This window comes from Mobula hypostoma, chromosome 28 (genome assembly GCF_963921235.1).
Source record: "Mobula hypostoma chromosome 28, sMobHyp1.1, whole genome shotgun sequence".
Taxonomy (NCBI): Eukaryota; Metazoa; Chordata; class Chondrichthyes; order Myliobatiformes; family Myliobatidae; genus Mobula; species Mobula hypostoma.
The window spans coordinates 12,480,824-12,496,416 of record NC_086124.1 but is presented as its reverse complement, the minus strand read 5'-3'; the positions used below and the strand labels follow the sequence as shown (position 1 = coordinate 12,496,416).

The following is a 15,593-nucleotide window of genomic DNA, read 5'->3' as shown; positions in this document are numbered from 1 at the left end:
CTTTCCCAGGGGCATTGGCTTGGCTCTGTGTATAGCACCTGTGTTGACCAACTGAGTAGATTGGGTTGTCTCCAACTTCAATGTAAACTCAAGCAACTTAAACCACTCCCTCTGGTTCTTCCTTTGGTAGTGAATTTCATTAGCTCAAGTCTCTCAACTTTTAACTTGCTCATTATTACCCCAACATTCTCCTTGGGTCTTGGGTCATTTATCAACACCTCCCCAAAATGCTGGTTGCTTACGTGATACGCTGGACTGTAAATATCTATGTGTTGATACACCTGAAACTCATCTGTGGAACCCGGTTTTGGGTGAACTAACCATAAAACCATGAAAGCAATTCATCGTAGAATCTTTATAGAACAGGAGTGGGGGGCACAGTAGCGTAGTGGTTAGCACAACGCTTTACAGTACCGGTGACCCGGGTTCAATTCCCGCCACTGCATGTAAGGAGTTTGTACGTTCTCCCCGTGACTGCCTGGGTTTCCTCCATACCAGCTGGTAGGTGAATTGGTCTTTGTAAATTGTCCTGTGATTAGGCTTGGGTTAAATTGGGGGATTTCTGGGCGGGTATGGCTCGAATCGCCAGAATTGATAATTCCACACTGTATCTCAATAAATAGAGAAATAACCACATAAGCAGACCCTTCGGCCCATGATGTTTGTACTGACCATGAAGTCAATCCAAATGAATCTCATCCGCCTGCACGTGGTCTGTATCCCTTGATTACCTGCTAGTTATGCAGTCTCTCTGATGTTGCGTTATCATATCTGCTTCCACCTTCCAAAAATCTTATAGAGTCATAGTCATACAAAAGTATGGCACAGAAACAGGCCCTTCAGCCCATCTAGTAGGTGGTGAACCATTTAAACTGCCTACACCCGTCAACCTGCACCAGGACCATAGCCCTCCATACCCCTACTGTCCATGTACCTATCCAAACTTCTCTTAAATGTTGAACTCGAGCTCACGTGCACCATTTGTGCTGGCAGCTCATTCCACACTCTCACGACCCTCTGAGTGAAGAAGTTTCCCCTCATGTTCCCCTTATACTTTTCACCTTTCACCCTTAACCTATGACCTCTAGTTGTATTGGGAAAAAAGCCTGCTTCCATTTACCCTTATCTATACCCCTCATAATTTTGTCTACCTCTATCAAATCTCCTCTCAGTCTTCTGTGTTCCAAGGAATGAAATCTTATCTCCTATATCCTTTAAACGTTACCCGTCTCACTTTAAAGCTCTCCTGAGTTCTTCCAGCTTTTGTGTGTGTTGCTCAAGATCTCCAGCATCTGCAGAATCTCTTTTGCCTCCCATATCCCAGTGAGCCTCTTGTGTACACCCTCCAAATCCTTCCTGTAACGTAGCCACCAGATCTTGATACAAAACTCCTCACGTGCCTTACCCAAATATTTATACAACTTCAACATGATTTGCCAACTTTTATACTTAGTGCCCTGCCCAATCAAGGCAAGCATGTTGTACACTCTTACAACTAAATCCACATGTGTTGTGAACCTCAGGGAGCTGTGGAATTGTATTCCAAAATGCCACACTACATCAACGCTTCTAAGGGTCCCTACCATTTAACATGTACTTTCCTCTTATCTTTGACCTCTTCCTCACCTTGTTGTTGCGGGAAAGCAGCATCCACCATCTGGGACCTCCACCACCAAGGGACACGCTCTCTTCTCGCTGCTGCCATCAGGAAGAAGGTACAGGAGCCTCGGGACTCATACCACCAGGTTCAGGAACAGTTATTACCCCTCAACCATCAGGCTCTTGAACCAAAGGGGATAATTTCACACACCCCATCACTGAAATGTTCCCACAACCTGTGGACTCACTTTCAAGTACTCTTTATCTCATGTTCTCCATATTTATTGCTTATTTATTTATTATTATTATTATTATTATTATTAGTTTCATTTTTAAATTTACACAGCTTGTTGTCTTTTGCACACTGGTTGAATGCTTAGGTTGATGCAGTCTTTCAATGATTCTATTATGGTCATTAGTCTATGAGAGACTTATTGAGTATGCCTGCAAGAAAATGAATCTCAGGGTTACATGTAGTGACATATATGTACTGTACTTTGATAATAAATTTACCTTGAACTTTATAAGAATGGGTGCATATCAACTATGTACCATATCTATAGAGAGAAATAGACAATTGACAGTTTAGAATGAGCCCCTTCATTAGGACGAGGTCTCAATAAAAAAAATTTTAACAGTCCATTTCCCTCCATGATACTGCTTGACCTGCTGACTTCCTCCAGAATTTTCCTCTAGAAAACAAAATCTCCTTGTGAACCAACCACATTGTTTTTAAACAGAGATTTAAACCAAGTAATAATTAAAACATATCAATTTATGATGCAATCAAATCAGAGATTTTAAGAACTCTTTGTGTAAAGCAGCATACACACAGTGGCCACTTTATGGCATACACCTGCACACCTACTTGTTAATGTAGATATCTCATCAGCCAATCATGGAGCAGCAACTCAGTGCATGAAAGCACGCGGACATGGTCAAGAGGTTCAATTCTTAGTTAGACCAAATGTCAGAATGAGGGAAAAAATCTGATCTACGTGACTTTAACCGTGGAGTGATTGTTGGTGGCAGACGGGGTGGTTTGAGTATCTCAGAAACTGCTGATCTCCTGGGATTTTTGCTCACAACAATCTCTATAGTTTACAGAGAATGATGCAAGAAAACAAAACTCATTCAGTTCTATGGGCCAAAAATGCCTTGTTAACGAGAGGAATCGGAGGAAAATGGCCAGACTGGTTCAAGCTGACAGGAAGGCGCCAGTAACTCAAATAAACATCCGTTACAACAGTGGTGTGCAAAAGAGCATCTCTGAATGCACAACATGAAGTGGACGGGCTACAGCAGCAGAAGACCATGAACATGCATTCAGTGGCCACTTTTTTAGGTTTAGGAGCTCCCTAATAAAGAAGCCTTTGAGTGTATACTTGCACTTGAATGTTACCTGTTTTATTAATAATTGGGAAAATTTTATGGGAGTTAGCTTTTCTATACTGTGTATCTGTGGGCACTTGTGGGCATGTGGCCAAGTGGTTACGGCATTCGACTAGCGACCTGAAGGCCGTGAGTTTGAGCCCAGCTGAGGCAGCGTGTTGTGTCCTTGAGCAAGGCACTTAACCACACAGTGCTCTGCGACGACACCGGTGCCAAGCTGTATCGGCCCTTGCCCTTCCCTTGGACAACATCGGTGTCGTGGAGAGGGGAGACTTGCAGCATGGGCAACTGCCGGTCTTCCATACAACCTTGCCCATACCTGCGCCCTGGAGAGTGAACACTTTCCAGGCGCAGATCCATGGTTTCGCAAGACTAACGGTTGCCTTTACTGTGTATCTGAATTGTTCAAACTTAAAGGTATGGGCATCTTATTAATAATTTTAATTTAATTTAGAGATACAACCTGGTATGAGCCCCTTGCCACCCGATTACACCCTTCGTGACCAATTAACCTACTTTTGGACTGTAGGAGCAAACTGGAGCATGTGGAGGAGATCTACGCAGTCACAGCAATAAAGTACAAACTGCTTACAGACAGTGGCGGGAACTGAACATACATCGTGGGCGCTGTAAAGCAGAGCCCTAACTGCTAAGCTACCATGCTGCCCCCAGTCACAAACAAGAGGACATCTGCAGATGCTGAAATCCAAGTAACACACCCAAAATGCTGGAGGAACTCGGCAGGCCAGGCAGCACCTAAGGGAAAAAGTACAGTCGACACTTCAGCCCAAGACCTTTTACAGTCCAGTGTCAAACATCAACTGTACTTTTTTTCCATAGCTGCCGCCTGGCCTGCTGAGATCCTCCAGCATTTTATGTGTGATGCCACCCCAATAATGGTGTTAGGACACTTTTAAAAATAAATTAGAAAAATTACAGATGTTGGAAATCAGCAATTACAGAGAACATAGAATTGTACAGCACAGGAACAGGCCATTTGGCCCACAGTTTTGTGCTGTACCGGCTAAAAAACAAATCAAAGACACCCAAACACTAATCCCTCCTACCCACATAATATCCATATCCCTCCATCTTTCTTACATCCCTGTGCCTATCCAAATGTCTCCTAAAAACCTCTAATGTATTTGTCTCTACCACCATACCAGGCAGTGCATTCCAGGAATCCACCACTCTCTTGAGTAGAAAACTTACCCCCCACATCCCCCTTGAACCTAACCCCTCTCAGCTTCAGTGCATGCCCTCTGGTATTAGACATTTCAACCCTGGGGAACAGAGGTCTACTCTGTCTATGCCTCTCATAATCCTATAAACCTCTATCAGATCTCCCCCAACGTTTGGGCGCGCCAGAGAAAACAACCCAAGTTTGTCCAGTGATAGCACATGCCCTCGAAACCAAGCACTAACCTGGTAAACCTCTTCTGCACCCTCTCCAAATCCTCAACATCCCTCCTATAGTGGGGCCACCAGCACTCCAGAGGTGGCCTAACCAGCGTTTTCTCGAGTTGCAACATTAGAACCGAAAGTGGTGGAAACACTCAGCAGGTCGGGCAGCATCTGTGGAAGGAGAAGCCGCTTCAGGCTGCAGACCCTTTGTCAGAACTGTACTGCTTTTATTCCAAATTATAAATGGGTTACAACGTGCTAGTTCAATCGCAGACCTGTACAGCAGAGGAAATCAATCGGCCCATCACATCTGCGCCAAAACTCCCCTCATCTTCTCATCAAAGGGTTCCCATTTCCCCCAGCGGAATCTGTCCCTTCTGCTGCCTACTTCATCACGGCTCCCTTGATCCAACGCCCCATTGACTTTGAAAGCTAGTTTGATTTTTTTAAAAGTTCGAAGTCTTTTAAAGTGGGATTATTTTCATTAAATAAAAATAAAACTATTCTTGGTCCGGCTTTGAAACCGCTTTGGGAATCAGGAATTGAAAGCACGCCGGAGGAATCTGTACACATCTGACCGCTCAGGAATGTCATTCTGCGGTCGACCCGCCCTCTCTGCGCTTATTTAAACAGCCGCCGAACCAGAGAGCGTTCAGCACAGCTCGGCTCTCGAGAGTGGGACGGTATCGGCGACGTTGGACTTTAAAACGCGGAGCTGTCGGTAAAGCAAAACAACAAAATGCCCGGCGGAGTAGATGCGCGGCTCGCCTGGTGCCTGGCTCTAGTTCTCGTCCTGTCTTGGGTAAGTCTGCACACTGCGTGGGGCTTAGATGTTTGAGATGGCGAATGGTTTGCGAGGTTTCGACCCCCGGAATTTCCCCCCTATTCCCCCACACGACGCGCTTAAGCTCCTCGGGTCGTTTAAAGCGCCCTCGGGGGTGGGAGCAATCGCCCCGGCGGAATCTCACCCTCGCCTCCTGACCGGTGGTCGCCGGTTTCGGGGAAGTTGTAGGGAAGCTAATCGCACTCTCAGCAGGCGGGGTTACACATTTGCACAGGCTCCTCGTTTGGTATCCTGCGTGAATTGTGCAAGCGGTTACCTCCCGCTAAACTATAACAGGAGTTCAAAGTAAAATTATTATCGGAGGCGGTACATAACACCATATGCTGCCCAGAGATTCATTTTCTTGACCAGTCTGCAAAAAAAATTAAATTTTAATATTTTAAATAGCCAGAAAATGGATGATTCGTGAAATAGGCAAAAGCGAGAATCTGTGCAAGTGTGACCCTATTCCCGTAGTCGGTCGTGTCGTCGCGCCGTGTGTAACTGTCTGACCTTTGCTCCGTGTTTTTGTTTGGTCCAGGCAGGAGCTGCGGCCGAGGAGTGCGTGTTTCCCTGCCGGTGTCCGCCGGAGCCGGTGCGCTGCCCGGCCGGAGTGAGCCTGCTGACGGACGGCTGCGGCTGCTGCAAAGTCTGCGCGCAGCAGCTCGGCGACCAGTGCAGCTCCGGGCAGCCGTGCGACCTGCACAAGGGGCTGTACTGCGACCTGTCCGCCCACGCCAACCAGCAAAGTGGCATCTGCTTGGGTAAGGCATCCCTCGCCCGTCAGCGCAATGGGGCCGCAACTGTGGCAGGGCAGCCGTTCCAAGAGAACCAGCTAACCGCGGGCAGCAGATAATGACGAGGTTCTTTTCTAATCCTTGTTATTCACGCATACAGTGCTGGGAGATCTCTTAAAGGGGGAGCGGGAGGGTATAGCGGGGAGGACATCGAACGGTCTGGTGGGGAAACTCAGCGGGTCGAGCAGCATCTGCAGGAGAAAAGGAATTGCCGACGTTTTCGGCCGAAACCCAGCACCTAGCCCCTCTGAGTTCCTCCCTAGTGGTCCGCTGGTTACTCAGACTGGGTCTCCGCTTTCAGGGACGGGAAAACCCAACAATGCAGCACTCGGAGCTGCAAGAGTCAAGTTTTAAACTGCGTGTAGGCTCTGACAGTGGGTTGGAACTTGAGTGCGCAATCGTCCGAATCACTTGTAAAGTTGTTAATGCAAGGAAGGGTAAATAAAAGCAACGCACTTAAAACGCTGGGGGAACTCAGCTGATCAGGCATCATGTATGGAAATAAAAACAGTCAACGTTTCCGGCCGAGCCCGCTCATCAGGACTGAGGGCAGATGCCAGAATGCTGTTTACTCTTTTCCATAGTTGCTGCCTGACCTGCTGAGTTCATACAGGTGTGTGTGTGTGTGTGTGTGTGTGTGTGTGTTTGCTTTGGATTTCCAGCACCTGCAGACTTCCTCCTGTTTGAGAATAAATACTTTGGACAGATTTTGAGGAGGGAAGATAATTCTATTGACAATTCACCCTTATCAAGTTTTTTTTTGTTGAAGGTTATTTTGGTGAGTGGGCACTTGGCCAAGTGGTTAAGGCATTGGACTAGCGACCTGAAGGTCGTGACTTCGAGCCCCAGCCGAGGGAACGTGTTGTGTCCTTGAGCAAGGCACTTAATCACACTTTGCTCTGCGACAACACTGGTGCCAAGCTGTATGGGTCCTAATGCCCTTCCCTTGGACAACATTGGTGTCGTGGAGAGGGGAGACTTGCAGCATGGACAACTGCTGGTCTTCCATACAACCTTGCCCAGGCCTGCGCCCTGGAGAGTGAAAACCTTCCAGGCGCAGATCCATGGTCTCGCAAGACTAACGGATGCCTTTACTTTATTTTTGTCTGCGATCTCTTTTATATCAAAAGCAACGGGGGAGGGAGAGTTGATGCTCCAGGCAGAAAAGTTTTCAGCGAAGGTGTACTTGAGTGTCTTGTTTCTGATCTGTCTCTCAGCCAGGGAAGGCGCTACCTGTGACCTGGGAGGGGTGATATACCGGAGCGGGGAGACCTTCCAGCCAAGTTGTAAATACCAGTGCACTTGCATGGACGGAGCGATCGGCTGCGTCCCCTTCTGCAGCGACGACGTGCGCCTGCCCAGCCCGGACTGTCCGGCTCCCAGGCGGATCAAGATGCCCGGAAAATGCTGCGAGGAGTGGGTTTGCGACAAGCCGCGTGACCGCTCGGTCTTCAACGCGGCAATGGCGGGTGAGCATTGACCTTTCGATCACCCCTCCTCTTGGTGTAGTCAGTCACAGAAATGCAGCTCATAAACTCCAGTACGTAGTGAAAATTCAGGTGCGTAGCGAGCATTGTCAGCAGAGTTATGAAGCAGTGTCAGGGACCACACCATTCATTAGACTTCCAACTTCTAGCGCAAAGTCAGTAACGGGCAGCTAGCTAATTACTGTGATGTGATGAAATTTAGCACCGAACTGACCTTGACTGACTTCATTTAGACTTCTGTAAATGCAATAAATCTTTGCACTTCGGACATAAGTATATTCCCCGTGTCCATAAGGAGGTTTCTTGACCATTTCTACTTCCCAAACCTTCAGTTTACAGGCAAGAAGCTATTTTTGGACCTGACTCGAGTCAAGTCCGCGACAACTGTATTGTCCAAACCACCGAATGGAGCGCCTGCTCAAAGTCGTGCGGAATGGGGATTTCCACCCGGGTGACCACGGACAACCGGAAATGTCGGCTGGAGAAACAGAGCAGACTGTGCATGGTCCGGCCTTGCAACGCCAACCTCGGGAAAAGTATCAAGGTATTCAAGGCTCCCAAAGAAAAAAAAATTCCACTAAAAATAGCTTCTCGTGTCCATAATTAGCCCATTCAGTCCATCGATTCTACCCCACCATTGCATCATGGTTAATTTATTATCCCTCTCAACCCCATCTCCCCATAACCTTTGACATCCTTACTAAGCAAGAACCTAGCAACCTCTGCCTTAAATGTACTGAACGACTTGGCATCTGTGGCAATGAATTCCACAGATTCGCCACTTTCTGGCTAAAGAAATTCCTCCTTATCTCTGTTCTAAAGGGACGCCCTCTGGTCCTGTACTCCCCTACCATAGGAAACACCCTCTCCATATCCACTCTGTCTAGGCCCTTCTACATTCGGTGGGGTTCAAAGACATTCTTCTAAACACCAGTGGGCACGGAAGTCCCATAACAGAGGAGTATCCCCTTCTATTGCCACTATTGTTCGGATGTGATGGAAGATGCATTTATACTTTTTTTAAAAAAATGTGCAGGTGTCTCATCCAACACTAAAAGCTCTTCTGAACATTTTTAGTAAGCAACATTTTTGCAACCCCCCCCCAAAGTTGATGAAAAAGGGAGAACGTAAAAGCATAGTGACGCACACAAACTTCCATAAACCAGCAATGTTAATTGGACCCCAATAGTCAAAATTACAAAGTTTGCGTCATTAGAGGTAAATTGACACCAAGTCCGAATCGGGTTTGTTATCTCTGATGTGTGTTGTGAAATTTGAAGTATTGTGGCAGCAGTACACACACAAAAACAAAGTTGCTATATCATCTGTCTTTCCTTCCTCAGTCTCACTACACACTGCATCTAGAGTCTTGGAACACTACATCACAGAAACAGGCCCTCTGGCCCAAATAGTCCATGCCGAACCATTGATCGGCCTAGTCCCATCGACCTGCACCCGGACCACAGCCCTCTGTACCCCTCCCATCCACGTACCTACCCAAATTTCCCCTGTGTGCTGAAATTGACCCCACATCCACCTCTTCTGTCAGCAGCTTGTTCTGCACTTTCACCACCCTCTGAGTGAAGAAGATCCCCCTCACGTTCCTCTTAAACATTTCACCTTTCACCCTTGACCCTTGACCTCTAGTTCTAGTCCCGCCCACCCGCAGCAGAAAAAGCCTGCTTGCCTTTATCCTATCTATACCCCTCATAATTTTGTGTGTCTCTATCAAATTTCCCCTCAGACTGCTACATTCTACAGTATAAGGTCCTAACCCATTTGACTTTTCCCTATAACTTGGGCCTCCAAACCCAGCAAAGCCCTTGTAAATGTTCTGTGCACTCTCACTCTTATTTACACCTTCCCTGTAGGCAGGTGACTAAAACAGCACACAATACTCCAAATGAGGCCGTTCCAGCACTTTGTACAACTTCAACACCCCATTCCCTGTACTCAGTATATTGATTTACGAAGGCTAATATGCCAAATGCTTTCTTTACAACCCTATCTACCTGTGACCCCACTTTCAAGGAATTGTGGATCTGTGTTCCCAGATCCCTGCCATTCACTGTGCAAGATGTACCTTGGTTGGTCCTACTGAAGAGCAATACCTTGCACTTGTCTGTATTAAATTCCATCTGCCATTTTTCAGCCCACTTCACCAGCTGGTCCAGATCCCTCTGCAAGCTTTGACAGTCTTCCTTGCTGTCCACTGGAGTCCCAATCTTGGTGTCATCTGCGAATTTACTGATCCAGTTTATCCGCATTATCATCCAGATCATTGAAATAGATGACAAAAAATAATGGACACAGCACTCCACTAGTCACGGGCCTCCAGTCAGAGAGGCATTCATGTTCTACCACTCTCTGGCTTCTCCCGCAGAGCTGATGTCTAATCGAGTTTACTGTCTCTTCCTGACTGTGTGCAACTGAACCTTCTTGATCACCCCCCCCAAATGTGGGCCCTTGTCGGAGGCTTTGCAGACAATATCCACTGCCTTGTCTTCATCAACTTTCCTAGTAACCTCCTCAAAAAACAAACTAAGATTGGTTAGACATGACCTACCACACACAAAGCCGTGCTGACTTTCCCTAATTAGTCCCTGTATATCTAAATACTCATATTCAGTCCTTTGGAATACTTTCCAGTAACTTTCCCACTAGTGATGTCAGGCTCCCTGGCCAATAATTTCCTCGCTTCTTATTAGAATTTTTGTTAAGTAGTGGAGCTACATTGGCTGTCCTCCAGTCCTCTGGCACTGCACCTATGGCTAAGGATGGTGCATATATCTCTGCTAGGGCCCCTGAAATTTCTGCCCTTGCCTCCCGCAGGGTCCGAGGGGACACCTTGTTAGGCCCTGGGGATTCATCCATTATGATTTGCTTTAGAACGGCAAACACCTCCTCTAATATATAGAGTCCATGACCTTCCGCACTTCCTCATCTATAGACTCTATTTCTGTATACCAAATGAATACAGATACAAAAAATCCATCTAGGACCTCTCCTATCTGCTTGTACACTGTCCCATCCTCATCCCATCTAGGATCTCTCCTGTCTACTTGTATACTGTCCCATCCTCATCCCTATCTTTCTGGTTCCCATTCCCCTGCCCAAATAGCTTGAAGCCCCTCCAACAGCTCTAGCAGACCTGCGCGCAAGGATATTGGTCCCCTTCGGGTTCAGGTGGTAACCCGTCCTTTTTGTACAGGTCATCTCTCCCCCTGAAGAGATCCCAATAATCCAGAAATCTGATTCCCTGCTCCCTGCACTAATTCCACAGCCTCCCATTCATCTGCCTGATCATCCTGTTCTTGCCCTCACTGGCACGTGGCACAGGCAGCAATCCTGGAAGTCAGCTTTCTGCCTGACTCCCTATATTTTCTGTTCAGGATTTCCTACCTATGTTGTTGGAGCCAATATGTACCATGACTTCCGGCTGTTCACTCTCCTACTTCAGAATGCTGTGGACCTGATCTGAGACATCCCTGACCCTGGCACCTGGGAGGCAACAAACCCTCTGGGTGTCTTTATCACATCGAGATTCTCCTATCTGCTCCCTTAACTATGGAATTAACCATCACTACTTCACTCTTGTTCTTCCCCTCTGAGCCACAGAGCCAGACTCAGTGCCAGACACCTGTTTGCTGTGGCTACTCCCTACAAGACGTTCCCCACCCACCCCAACAATATCCAAATTTGTATAGGGAATGGCCACAGGGTACTTTGCACTGGCTGCCAATTCCCTTTCCCTCTCCTGTCAGTGGCTCGGGTACCTGCCTTCTGCAACTTGGGAGCTATAGGGAGATGGTCACCCCTATCTATCGCCTCCACATTCTGCTGTCTGAGCTGAGGGTCACTGAGCTGCGGTTCCAGTCCCTTAACGCCTCTCTAAGGAGCTGCGTCTCAGTGCACTTCATGCAGATGTAGTTAACAGGGAGAGTGGAGGTCTCCCAAAGTGCCCACATCTCGCACAACGAACATATCAATAACTCTGGGGGCCCATTCTCAGCACACTAGCTATTTGCTAACAGAGGGGAAAAATACTGGTAACTTACTTAGAACCTCTGCCTGTGCCTGCCAAAGCCAGGCCACTCTAACGCTGCCCCACTCCAACTGTGGCCGCTCCACGTACATCTCCTTTCTTTTTATTGGCTCAAGTAAGGCTCGCTCACAAGGAGACTTGAAGTTTTCAAAAGGCTCCCACCCTGCAAGATGTTGCTCTCCTACTTGCTATTTCAAACAATGACTCGCTCCCAGCATTGAAGGCCAAAGGGCCTGGACTGTGCTGTACTATTCTATGTCCTTTTGGGTTTCTTCTGTTAAATTGCTGTTGAGTAGTTGAGGTATAATTTCGCAATAAACCATTAAAGCTGTTTCTCTTCCTGCTTCTACAGAAAGGCAAGAAGTGTGTCCGTACTCCAAGGCCATTCAAGTCGATGAAGTTCGAATTTTCTGGCTGCACCAGCATGAGATCATATCGGCCCAAGTTCTGTGGCGTCTGCACCGACGGCAGATGCTGCACCCCTCATTCCACCACCACTCTGCACGTAGAGTTCAAATGTCCGGAAGGAGACCTCATCAAGAAGAAGATGATGTTCATCAAGACCTGCTCCTGTCACCATGACTGCCCTTCCGACAATGACATCTTTTTGTCGACCTATTACAGGAGAATGATTGGTGACTATGCCACATAGAAACTTTGGCCTCTAACTAGTGACTGGCTCCAGGAGCCCTTATAAACCCCACCTGGAGGCAAATAACGCTTGCAGTTATTAGATTGCTTTTTTTTCAGATTACAAGGATAGATGATTACCTACAAGCTCTTGCTTTCATCATTATCCTTGTGTGAAGTGTTTTAAAATGCAGACTTGCTAAAGGGCAAATAATGGAAAAGAGAAATTTCTAATTCCCCCAGGTTTAAATTGGTCTAAGTTATAAATATCTGTATCTTAATAGCTCACAACGTAGTCTAGGCCTGTCCTAACGATGAATGAACAGTTTTGGATTCTTCAACCTGTGAAGGATCGGAGTTTTGCAAAGCTGTGCTATTGACGGTGAGCTAGGTGGAGCATAATAAGCTTCATCTTGTTGGAGGATTTGAGCATCTTGTGAATGAGGATTATAAACCCCCCCCCCACCCACTCCTGTACTCCTAGTGCACACTGGTAAAATCGAGGATCACTGATGTCAGATCCCTGAAGTAATGACCATGGATGAGCGTTAGAACAGCGTTATTGAATCTAACAGGGCCATGGCTGACTACTCGTATCTGAATACGATTCAATTTCACTCCTTTCTGACTTTTGACCAAGTCGTATGCCATGCAGTTGGTTCCGATCTTGTATGAAACCCTAACTCAACTCGCAAGAAAGCATTCTTTTTAAGATTGCTGTGTAAATATGTGTACAGTTTTTTTTACTGTAATTTATATTATCGCAAAATGTTTTGATGGTAGGCTGTTATTGAAACTTTAGGTAAGTTTGGAAAAGAAGTAAATATTTGCTGCGTTTTTTTTAGAATAAAATTCTATTTTTCTACAAATGTCTTAATTTTGTTGTCAAAAAGCGCAATGAGTAAATAAAAGTGTTGGGTTGATGTTGTTATTCTGCCAGGCACTGATTATAAATCTGAATGACAGGTCTGAGGAGCATTTAATCACTCTGGACCTGTATTTGGAAAAATGGGGGGTGTGGGGGGAACAAATCTCATTGAAGCCTACTGAATATTTAAAACAACACACATAAAATGCTGGAGGGACTCTGCAAGTCAGGCAGCATCCATGGAAGAGAATAAGCAGTCGACGTTTCGGGCAGAGACCCTTCTTCAGGACTGAGAAGGAAGGGAGAAGAAGCCAGAATAAAAAAAAGTTGGGGGGGGGAGGGGAAGGAGGCTAGCTGGAAGGTGATAGGTGAAGCCAGGTGGGTGGGAAAGGTCAAAGGCTGTGGAAGAAAGAATCCAATGGGAGGGGAGAGTGCACCATAGGAAGAGGGGACCCATGGGGAGGTAATAAGCAGATGAGAAGAAGTTAAAAAGTCAGAATGGTGAATTGGGGGGGGGGGTTGAATTTGTTTACCGTGAGGAGAAATCTATGTTCAGGTTGGAGGATACACAGACAGAATATGAGGTGTTGCTCCTCCACCCTGAGCGTGGCCTTACCTTGGCACAAGACGGGACCAAGGACCGACACGTTGGAATGCGAATGGGAACTCGGAAAAGCCTGGAGAGGATATTTCCTATAGTGGGGGTGGTGTTGGGACCGGAGGGCTCAGCCTCAGGATAGAAGGATGTTCCCTTTAGAAGAGAGATGAGGAATTCCTTTAGCCAGAGGGTGGTGACTCTGGAATTCCTTACCACAGACAGCTGTGGAGGTCAAGTCATTAGGGTTTATTTAAAGTGGCAGAGGCTAGGTTCTTGAATAGTAAGTGTGGCAAAGGTTATGGGCAAAAATAAGCAGGGGAATGGGGTTGAGAGGTATAATAGATTGGCCCCAATGGAACAGCAGAGAAGACTTGATGGGCCAAATGCCCTAATTCTGCTCCTGTGTCTTATGAATGCCGCAGATTGCAAAGCGTGATACAAGCAGAGATATTAAATATCAATGAAATTTATGATTGTAGGATGTGTGTGGCCTGCTTACAAAGTTTATGCACTCCCCTCCCGTTTCCTTCTTAGTGCTCATTTGCACAATCAGGAAAACAGAGTTAAAGTGATCCTGATAAATATCAGAACAGGTTCAAAGGGACCACTACCGTTGCTGTTTATTCTAGGCTCAGCGTGGCGCTGACCAGTAGAACCCCATGGGTTCCGATGGTGTCACAATATCTAGAGCAGGACTTCCCAATCTGGGGTCCACGGACCCCTCAGTTAATGGTAGGGGTCCATGGCATTAGAAGTGTTGGGAGCTCCTGATCCAGAGGTGGTCTCAAGGTGCTTTCAGTTGCATGGCTCAGAGCTACAAAGATACTGTTGTCATGATCCATAAGCATCGTCCATGCTCGTGACGGCTCCACCCCTTGTAACAGGAGCATCACCATTCAGATCCAGGTTCTCAGAGGGGCAGCATTGTGATTGAGATTTCATAATGTCACAGACGTTTCCACTGGACTTTTGATGAGTTCTGGATTGATCAGTGCTTCACTGTCGCCATAATGAACTCACCAATCTGCACCTAGTTAGAAGGCGGGACGAAACCCTGTGCAGTCACGGAGAGCGTGCAAACCCCACGTGGACAGGATTGGTCCTGGCACTCTGGCACTGTGAGGCAAAAGCTGTCTTCAAGTAAGACAATAGTTTCCATGAAGTACAGGGTTCCTGCCTTAAATATCCTGGCCACAATTAATCTCCTAAACAATCGTTCGTTCGTGATGTGCCATGTCGTATGACATGGGCGATCATGGACTTTCCATGACCATAATGGTTCTTGTCAAACTCCTAACCAATGCTTCTGATTATCTGGTTATTCTTTACCATGTGCAAAACTGCCATCGCACTTCCAGCAACAATAACCACACATCAAAATGACTATTTTGGCTATAAAACACTGTGAAATACTCTGAGGCTTTAATGGAGGCCTTCTTCCTAAATCGCCCCAAGGTAAATAAAATGATCCCTCACTCTAGGACAATCAGTAGAGATTGGGAGTCGGAAGACGCAGGATAGATACATTCTGTGGTGGTGGTGTTGTTCCTGTGTCATTCAGTTAGCCGCTCCCACATGGGAGGAGTTAACATGATGTACAAGCAGGGTTATCAATAAAGTTCAGCTGAAAATCCTGCCAGGCTGGCATCCTGGTGTGCTCTGCACTCTCCCTCAATATCGAACAGAACACATCTCAAAGATGAAGAAGTATTCTAAAAGGAGGATGGGGCAACTGTGACTGACATGGGAAGGCAAAGACAACATAAAAGCAAAACACAAGGCATATAATATAGCAAAAATTAATGAGAAGTTAAAAGATTGTGAAACTTTTAAAACCCAACAAGAGCCATAAAGGGAAAAAAGATGAGATATCAAGTTAAGCTAGCTAATAATATAAAAGAGGATTCAAGAAGTTTTTTCAGATATATAAAGAGTGTAGCACTACATAAA

General features: G+C 46.5%; 2 protein-coding genes across 2 annotated transcripts in view; one reads left to right on the top strand and one right to left on the bottom strand.

Moving 5' to 3' along the window:
• LOC134338728 (uncharacterized) overlaps positions 1 to 1,657 on the bottom strand; it is a 51,159-nt gene extending 49,502 nt beyond the window's left edge. Inside the window, exon 1 of the mRNA XM_063034772.1 lies at positions 1,627 to 1,657. Within this exon, the coding sequence (XP_062890842.1) occupies positions 1,627 to 1,657 (31 nt within the window). The remainder of the gene's footprint in view (positions 1 to 1,626) is intronic.
• Positions 1,658 to 5,064: 3,407 nt separating this feature from the next.
• On the top strand, positions 5,065 to 13,086 carry LOC134338886 (CCN family member 2-like). Its single transcript, XM_063035049.1, has 5 exons — positions 5,065 to 5,197; positions 5,760 to 5,982; positions 7,233 to 7,484; positions 7,835 to 8,046; positions 11,900 to 13,086. The coding sequence occupies exons 1-5, from the start codon at positions 5,135 to 5,137 to the stop codon at positions 12,197 to 12,199; spliced, it is 1,050 nt and encodes a 349-aa protein (XP_062891119.1). The 5' UTR covers positions 5,065 to 5,134; the 3' UTR covers positions 12,200 to 13,086.
• Positions 13,087 to 15,593: the final 2,507 nt, after the last annotated feature.

What these genes read in the sequence shown, in the direction of transcription:
- LOC134338886 (XM_063035049.1), top strand. Translation starts at nt 5,135, where the DNA reads ATGCCCGGCGGAGTAGATGCGCGGCTCGCCTGGTGCCTGGCTCTAGTT. An exon ending in TAGTTCTCGTCCTGTCTTGG is followed by an intron (nt 5,198 to 5,759) that starts GTAAGTCTGCAC and finishes TGTTTGGTCCAG; the next exon opens with GCAGGAGCTGCGGCCGAGGA. An exon ending in GCAAAGTGGCATCTGCTTGG is followed by an intron (nt 5,983 to 7,232) that starts GTAAGGCATCCC and finishes TCTGTCTCTCAG; the next exon opens with CCAGGGAAGGCGCTACCTGT.